General features: G+C 45.7%; 1 protein-coding gene across 11 annotated transcripts in view; it reads right to left on the bottom strand.

The window, feature by feature from the left end:
- Adck1 (aarF domain containing kinase 1) overlaps window positions 1-9,282 on the bottom strand; it is a 159,886-nt gene that overhangs the window by 88,905 nt on the left and 61,699 nt on the right. For 7 of the 11 annotated variants that reach the window (XM_031357310.1, XM_031357309.1, XM_031357312.1 and 4 more), the window contains one exon: window positions 2,120-2,265. In XM_031357310.1, the coding sequence (XP_031213170.1) occupies window positions 2,120-2,254 (135 nt within the window). In that variant the 5' untranslated portion in view covers window positions 2,255-2,265. Of the gene's footprint in view, window positions 1-2,119; window positions 2,266-9,047; window positions 9,142-9,282 lie in introns of those variants that run through there. The other 4 variants (XM_031357317.1, XM_031357318.1, XM_031357313.1 and 1 more) reach the window with 3 other exon arrangements.

Raw genomic sequence — 9,282 nt, 5'->3', positions numbered from 1 at the left:
CCCACCCCCCTCGCCTAGCCTGGCTTGTTCACTCTCTCTCAAATGTGCCATTCACACCACATGGCTGCTTGTCCACCATGTGGCTGACTCTGCACCACCTTAATTCAGACAGCGTGGGTCTGTCTTTCTCTTCTCTGTCCCCCTCTTGTGGGCAGCTACTGAGAACGACAACTTGCCTGACGCAAACTTTTTCCTTTAAACTCTATTAAAACTATCCTCAAACAGGAAAAGAAAAGAATCACACAGCTTAGTGACTGACTTATAAAAGTGCCCATGGACACTTTCCTGCCTTTCTGCTGGCTATTTAACCGGAAAGTTCCACTCAAATCCTGCTTCCTTAGGATACTCCTCCTGACTCCCAGGCTCTAGTGTTCACTCCTGCTGCTGACCAGGCAGCAGTCCTGATGTGTGCCTGGCTTTAGACTGTTTTTGAAAGCATGTGTGCACTCCATGACCAGAGGCTCCTTCAAAGCTGGATCTAGATGAAACAGTCTGTCTTTATCCTTCAACACGTAAAAGAAAACTGGCTCCAAAAGGCACTTGGTAAACAGAAATGGTTTCATATCCCACAGCCTGTTATCACGAAGCCCCTTGCCTTCTTTGACTCAGTTTACCCTAGAGGACAGGCACCACGTCAGTGGCCTCCCACGGAGAACACTTGATGACATAACTTCTCAGGAAATAAACTAAACAAGTGATATCACAATGCATATCCCCATGGGGCAGGGGGAAGGGGACAGCAGCAACTGTTATCTATGCTCGCCAGCAGCAATAAGGGAGAAAGCATGACACATACAGCTCACAACAAAGAACGTGACACATCTGGAAGAGGAGCTACTAGCAGAGCTAAGAAGCCATGATGAGCTGGGCTAAGGTGGCACACATCTTTAGTCCCAGCACTTGGGAGGCAAAGGCAGGTGGATCTCTTCGAGTTAGGGGTCAGCCTGGTCTATAGAGTGACTTCTAGCACAGCCGGGCTGCACAGAAAAACCCTGTCTCAAAAAACAAAATAAGAAGAGGAAGAGGAAGAAGAGAAGGTGAAGAAAGAGGATGAGCAAGAAGAGGAAGAGGAAGGAGAAGGAAGAGGAGGAGGAAGAGGAGGAGGAGGAGGAAGAGGAGGAAGAGGAGGAGGAGGAGGAGGGGGAGGAGGAAGAGGAGGGAAAAGGATCAGTGCTAGACATAGAGAGACGGTCAGTGGCTAAGTGTTCTTACTGCACTAGCAGAGGACCTGGTTCCATTCCCAGCACCTGGTGGCTCAGAGCCATCTGTAACTCTAGTTCCAGTGTACCTGAAATCCTTTTCTGACTTCCAAAGGCAGCAGGCATACACATGGTGCATATACATACATATATACATATATGCATACATGCAAGCAAGACATTCATAGAGCAAAATAAAATACATAAGTCTAGAATTTTTTCTAAAAAGACATGATAACACCAGATAATATTGCTAATGAGCTACCGGAGAAAACATCTAAAGTCAAATATTCAAATCATATTCTCCACTTGGAGATGGATAGTGTTCTCCCAGCCCCAGACAATGTACATATAAATGTCAAATCCAGAACTCCTCAGATTAGTTCTTCAGAGCGAGATCAAGTTTGCTGGCAGAAGCTTTTTTCTGAAAAGGATTTCAGAAAATCCTCTGAGTCATGATTTCAGAGTGTTCAGTCAGAGTTCGCTTGGCCCCCCACAGTCTTGCAAAAACATCAGGGTGGTGGGAACTTGAGGTAAGGAGGCCTCCCAAGGACTTCACATCATAGCAGACAGGAAGCTGAGAGGCAGCAGGCAAAACCGAACAGCTAAAATCCTCTTTCCACAGAGTCTTCTGTCCTTGTTTTCCAAGGAGCCTGCCCTTCTGAGCCATTGCTACAGTAAGACATGGAGCCTCAATGTAACAGCTTCAGAGCACAGGTCTCATACAATCCTGTGTTCAGCTGCAGAGTAGCAGGGGTCGAGTGTACAGGAGTGAAGGTCTGTGAGGATGCACACTATAGACAGAGCTGACACATCTGCATCTTCATATGTGTCAGCATGCCCATCTGCCACATCTACGAAACACCTATAAATAATGCTGTAAATCCTCTGCTACCCCCAAAGGAAAAACAAAAACCCACCGTAGCAACAGCTCTGCCCACCCTGACGGCGCCAAAGTCATTGGGGTCCAAGTAGTTGTTACTGTAGAGGTAGACACCAGAGGCAGCAAGAGCCACGCTGGTCCACGAAGCAAGCTTGAGAGCTTTTCTGGCCATGTCCCCAGACCCTGTGTAAGAAAGGAAGATCAAGAAAGGTTAGCAATGAAGAGTCTCAGAGTGGGTCAATCCAGAGTCCAAATCCCAAGCTCTGCCACTCACAGACTGTATGACCTTATGTCATTTTCTTAATCTCACGGGACCTCAGTTTCTTCATTTATAAAACAAGATAATGCCCACCTCAACATTAAGATGAAGTAAAATAATTACATAAAGGGCTTAGCGTGAGCCAGGCAATGGTGGTGCATGTCTTTAATCCTAGCACTTGGGAGACAGAGGCAGGTGGATTTCTGAGTTGGAGGCCAGCCTGGTCTACAGAGTGAGTTCCAGGACAGCCAGGGCTACACAGAGAAACCCTGTGTTGAAAAAAAAAAGGGGGGGAGGGGGGCACTTAGCATGGCACCTGGCACAAATCAACTCCTAACATCCTTCCTTCAATAACTGTTCTAGAAATGGTGGAAAAGGTGAAGAGCCTACAGCTTTTGCCTATGTGGAGCTCTAGGGTGGAGTGGCAGAGAAGCAGAAAGATACATAACCACTCTCACAGCTGCCAGGAAGTGGCAGGAAGCAGAGAATGGAGGGGGAAAGGATCCAGATGAAGGGTGCTTTTAGATAGTAAAGGGTGCTCAGCATTGGCACTTGTAACTAACATTACACCAGCACACAGCCACAGGCGCCATTACCTGGATGCCCAGGTGGGGAGTAGTCAAGCCCCTGCCAGAATGGTAGCTGAGCAAAAGCAACCAGGGGTTCTTCCTTATCCAGCTGACAGTCAAAATGTTTCCTACAGTCAGTACAGGAGTGCAGTTTAGACTGCACTCCCTGAGGAGGACTGATGCTGGTTTTGTCCACATACAGTCCTGGGAGTCCTGCTGGGGACCATACTCACATCACTGGGCAGAAAGGGCCTGCTCTCCTTACTCACACCTCCTCCACCCACCATGTGACTACACAGACACTCTTTGGGGACACTGAATCCAATAGGCTTTCTCCTCAACAGTCCCTGAGTACTTGGTAGCTACTTGAGGCTTTGACCCATCTGCAAGTGCCAAGGGACAGGCCCCAGACAGAAAGGAACCTCGCCAAGCCTCCTGTCGGTGCGAAGCCTCCAGAGACGCAGCAGCGAGATGCAGGTTGTCACCTTGAGGTTTCTCCTCTGACCCCGTTCTGTCATTTGGTTTCCTATGTGCACAGACGCTGCTGCTGCGAGCAGCCTTGCCTTCATTTGCTCTGGACTCTATTTTGACTTGTGCTAAGACAGATGTGGGCTTTTCTTTAAATACACACAAAGCACATCCTTTCCCATCCTTTCACTTTTAACTTAGACCTTATACCATTTCTTTAAAAAGCACAAAATTGGCTTTCTAGGTTTACGTTCAATATAGCTTATGTATCTGTATTGAAATTTACCACCTTCTTTCAACCATTCCTAATTTTTCCTACTTGTTCTTTTTTTAAAAAAAAAAAAAAAGATTTATTTATTTTATGTATATGAGTACTATAACTGATTTCAGATACACCAGAAGAGGGCACTGGATCCCATTACAGATGGTTGTGATCCACCATGTGGTTACTAGGAATTGAACTCAGGACCTCTGTAAGAGCGGTCACTATTCTTAACCACTGAGCCATTTCTCCAGCCCTCTTTCCTAACTGTTGTACTTCACTCCTTTCTTTTTGTCAAGATTTATTTTACTCTATTTAGGTATATTTGTATGAGCTGTATGCTTTCAGGTGCCCACGGGAGATAGAAGATGTCATAGGTCCTGGAGCCAGAGTAGCAAGCAGTTAGGAGCTACAAGACATGGGTGCTGGGAACCACGTCCAGTCCTCTGAAAGATGAGCGAGCACTCTTAGCCGCAAAGCCTTCTCTCTAGCCCATGCTCTCTCCTTCCTCGACTTCGTGGACTCAATGATACTTTGCATTGAGTTCTGTTATCTTCCCTCTCACTGCTGCCTTAGTTACTGTTCTAACACCGAGACACCATGACCAAGGCAACTTACGGATGAAGCATTTAATTAGGGGCTTGCCTACAGTTTCAGAGGGTCAGTCCGTGATGAGCATTGTAGGAAGCAAGGCACTAGGTAAGCTGGCATGGCCCTAAAACAGTAGCTGAGGCTTACATCCTTACACAGACAGGAAGCAGATTGTGAGAGACTGGGCATGGAGTGGGCTTTTGAAGGTAACCTCAAAGCTAACCCTCAATGATACATTTCTTCCAACAGGGTTACACCCCCTAATCCTTCCTAAACAACCTACCATCTGAAAACCAAACACTCAAATTGATGAGCCTACATGGGGGTAGGGAGGCCCTCTCATTCAAATCACCAGAGTAGCCCTGTTTTCCTAGCCCAGCATTTGTAAAGTAAGGTCAGAAGAACACCTGAACAGAAATTGGCCTTTGTGCCATTTCACAAAGCAGGTTGCTAGGCCCCACCCTATGGCTCACTGACCCACCAACTCAGCTGTAAGATTCTATCTGTGAATAAAATAGTGGGTGATTTTACTCAAAAGCCCAAGTTAGCAAACCTTCTTTACCTACATTCCAAGTGTACCCAGACGTAAGAATAGTACAGGCATTCACTCCACTTTAGTATTCACTTGCTTATTGATAAATGCTGCGAGTGGAAGTTTGTTAGTGCTTAACTAAAAGCAGATCTTAATGGTTAACATCCATCTCCAACTCTCTTGGATGCTTATCAGGTCAAAGGTAGATTTTATGACCACTCCTATGATTTTATTAAGAAATGTTCCCTTACAGACTCATGGGTCAAACACCTGGGCCCCAGCTGCTGGCAATATTATGGGAGGTTCTAGAAAAGTAAAGAGATGTGGCCTAGTTGGAAAAAGTAAGGCTTTGAAGGTTAGACTGGTCCTGGCCAATCTGTCACTCTCACTTCCTGTCCACCCAAGAGAGGAGCAGCCTCTGCCACATGCTGCTACGACCATGATTCTCTGTCCAAGAGCATAAGAGGCCAAATGACCCTGATGTGAAACTATAAGCAAAATAAATTCCTTCTCCTTTTGTTTATATCAAACAATATAACAATGAGAAAAAGAGCTATTATGATACAGTGGTTTTAATATGAATGGTCCCATAGGCTCATATATTTGAAAATGTGGTCATTAGATAGTAGTGACATTTGAGAGAGACCTTGACGATGTGGCCTTGTTGGAGGAAGTGTGTCTTTGGGGTGGGCTCTAGACAAAGGCTCAAGTTAGGTCCAGTGTCTCTCTCTTCCTGCTACCTCCCAATCCGAATGTAGAACTCTCAGCTCCCTCTCCAGCACCATGTGTGCCTTCATGCTGCCATGTTCTTTCCATGAAGATAATGGACTGAACCTCTGAACTGTAAGCCAGTCCCAATTAAATATTTTCCTTTATAAAAGTTGCCATGGTAAAGGTGTCTTTCCCCAGCAACAGAAACCATAAGATACAGTCATTCCTCTAAGACTTCAAGACCAAATCAGAGGTAAACAATTCTCTTCCTCTAGTAGGTTTTTGGGTTGGTTGGTTGGTTGGTTGATAGGCTGGTTGGTTGACTAATCTGAGACAGAGTCTATGTAGCCCTAGCTGTCCTGGATCTTACAACGTAGACAAGGCTGGGTCCAAACTCACTACCACCCTCAGCCTCCCTGAGCTGATTCGTAATGTGAAAACTTAGGTTCAACTATGCACTTCTGTGCTCTCAGCTATCTCAACAAATTCATCTCACTCATGAAGAGTCTTAACAGATCTGCCTTCCAGATTTCCCAAAGGACCTCTGGCTCTTCCTCCTTACCTTCTATTCACTCTATTCCAACTTGCTAGTTTTCCACCATGCCAAAAGCTGCACATCAAGAGTAACTCCTTTTAGCTTTGGATGCTACCCCACCTCTGAGGCAACTATTGTCACCTCTATTATAATGAAAAGCAAGCAAAAGGGACATGCAAAGCAATGGGTCTGGCGAAATATGGTTCCCCAGGATGTCATATGCCAGACTGTAGTCCAACACACCACAGGTCATCCAAAAACTTTACTAACTGAATTAATTAATAAATGGATCAACTATACCCCATGAGGCCTGGTAGAACCAAGAACAGCAGTTTCTCTAGATGAATACACCCTGGGCCTCCAACTCAACAGCCATTCTGCTCCCATGACCTCCAACACCACCTCCCAACCTGTGCTCCTCTGAACCCCATCCTCCGGCTGTAGCATCCTCCACAGCAGCTCCTAATGGACTGCATGCAGTCTCCTCTACCTTGACACTAGCTCTGGGTATATATCAAAGGAATAAGGAGGCAACCCCATTTGCAAACACATGTCCTCCGTAATAAAAGTGGTGGGAACTGAAATACATAAAAATCGAGGATATGGGCTGGCGAGATGGCTCAGCAAGTAAGAGCACTGACTGCTCTTCCAAAGGTCCGGAGTTCAAATCCTAGCAACCACATGGTGGCTCACAACCACCCATAATGAAATCTGACACCCTCCTCTGGTGTGTCTGAAGACAGCAACAGTGTACTTACATATAATAATAAATAAATCTTTTAAAAAAAAATCGAGGATATGAGAGCCCAACTGTGCCTACATAGATTGGAGTTGGAATTTTCCATAAGGTGTCAGAGAGTCTTCAACATGTAAATGAGCTGCTTCCCTTGAGGTATTTCTAAAAGGCCTGTCACACTTAAAATATGGCTCTCAATGAAAATTGACATTTATTAAAGCTCCTGCTAATGAATCGCCTGCCCTGTTCTGTTTGCTTGCCTTGACTTTCACCTGAGTTACCTCTCGTAAAGGCACACACCTTGCAGGAGGTCTGAGCCTACCAAGAACCTAAAACCTCGCAATAACTAACCTTTAGAGTCCCCTCCACACACATGGGATCTGGTGGCACACACCTTTAATCCCACCACAGAGCACACATATCTTGTGACTAAGCGGTAAGATGAGACATCCTCCTCTCAGGTATAAATGAGGCCACTGAGGCACTCGAGGCACAGAGATGCTGAATGCTCAGGCCAGGGCGGCCCAGCTAGCAAAGTGGCAGAGAGTGATGTGGACAGGCCTTCCCACTGCAAGGGCTCAGTCTTTTTTTTAAGATATAGTTTAGCCTGTGTGTACATGTGACCATGTGTGTCTGTGTCTGTGTGTGTGTGTGTGTGTGTGTGTACTTGTTTGTGCCTTTGTGTCTGTATCTGGGTGTAGCTGGGTGTGTGTGCCTGCTTGTCTGTGTACATCTCTGTGTTTGTGTGTGTGTATGTGTGTGTGTGTGTCTGTGTATGTATATCTGTTTTTGTTATGTCTATGTGTGCCTGCGTGTATGTTTATATGTGTCTGTATCTGTGTGTCTATGTATCTGTACTTGTGTCTGTGTATCTCTGTGTGTGTCTGTGTATGTGCACACGCACAGGTGCCCATGGAGGTCAGAAGGGGCATATCAGATCCCCTAGGACTGGAGTTACACATTTGTGAGGACCCAGTGTGGGTTCTAAGAACCAAACCCAAGACCCCTGACTAAGCAACAAGTCTGAGCTCACATCCATAAGCCATCTCTCCAGCCCCATCTCTCTTTTTTTAATGACATCTCTTTGATAGGGATAGACCTCATGTCACTAAGGTCCTTACTACTGGCTTGAAGTAAATACAACGGCTGCAGACAGATTCTGACCTGCAAGCAAGCCCCAACAGAGCCAAGTCTGTGGAAGGCAGTTTTTGGAGCTCTGGAAATCAATAGCATGCCAAAGATCAAGCAATATTCCTCACTACAAATAACACATTTGAGCCTGAAGCAGTGGTATAGCTGTTTAATCATCAAATCAATGAGAATGAACTTCTGTCTCTGCCAAAAGAGACACCCCAGTTCCTCATGAAACCAAGCTTCAGGAAGCTGGACAACTGGAAGCTGGTGGTCAATTAAAAATGTCCATCTTGGGAGGCTGGAGAGCTCACTCAGCAGTTAAGGGTACACACATGGCTGCTCACAAATGTCTGTTACTCCAGCTTCAAGAGATCAGACACTCCTTCAGACATACATGCAGACAATGCATATGAAATAAAAATAAATAAATCCTCTTTTAAATGTCCATCTCAAGGATAGAACTAAACATAAAATCAAGCACTTATGTAAATGCCCTTTCCAACTACCATCTACTGGCTGTCCCTTCCCCGGCCACATCCTGAGAATGCAGGTCTGAAATTACATCCCCATTCACCCCCACCTCCACCCCACCCCAGTGAACAAGAGAACTCTGCTGAGGGAAGTCATTTAGGAAGAAAACCCTATTTATCCCCAACAGTGACCCTGGCTACCTTCCATTTCCTACAGAGATTATTGGGCAAATAAGCTTTTTTTTTTTTTTTGGTCTGGAACTCTTTCTAAACCAGAAAAGACCCAAATATACTCTTGGAAGAGCAGGCATGATGAGTCCATACCCAGGAACATGGCCTGAGGAGGCTCCCCGTCTTCCCCATCCTACAGATAGGTAACATTCAATACAAGAGTGAGTTTTAACTACACTTCTTAGTGTGTAATGGCCAGAACTTGCTTGGATCAATACTAATTAAACTAAGGAATCCCAGACCAAAGCCAAGGTTCCTCAGCAGATAAGGAAAATAAATCTCACCCAGCACAAGAGAAACCTTCTTCCACTCAGCTCATCTTAGGGAAGGGAGGCTAACAAGGCAAGGGCAAGCGCAGTGGGCACGAAGCAGGTAAGTGAAGCACGCAGCAGAAGTGAGTGAGCTTCCAGAATGTGCTCCAATAAATAACGCACGTAACTTGCACAACTTGATTCTCAAGTACATACCACTGGAGCTTCATTCGACAGGTAAGGCAGTAGAAGAAATTGCCCGAAGGAGCCAATGGAACAAATGCTAGAGTCCAGGTGTGTCTGTGTCGCCAACAAAGCAACACGTGCATATGAACAAGGAAACTAGGTAACGCAGTGTGTGTCCTATTGAGAGACAAGGCAGGGATGGATGGCTATACCAAGCACTCTTGTCATTCACCAGTCCAGTCTCTGGTGAGAAACGGGGGGGGGG

The sequence above is a fragment of the Mastomys coucha genome, unplaced genomic scaffold (assembly GCF_008632895.1).
Source record: "Mastomys coucha isolate ucsf_1 unplaced genomic scaffold, UCSF_Mcou_1 pScaffold6, whole genome shotgun sequence".
Taxonomy (NCBI): Eukaryota; Metazoa; Chordata; class Mammalia; order Rodentia; family Muridae; genus Mastomys; species Mastomys coucha.
Note: the sequence above shows the minus strand (reverse complement) of the source record. Positions and strands in the feature narration are given on the sequence as shown.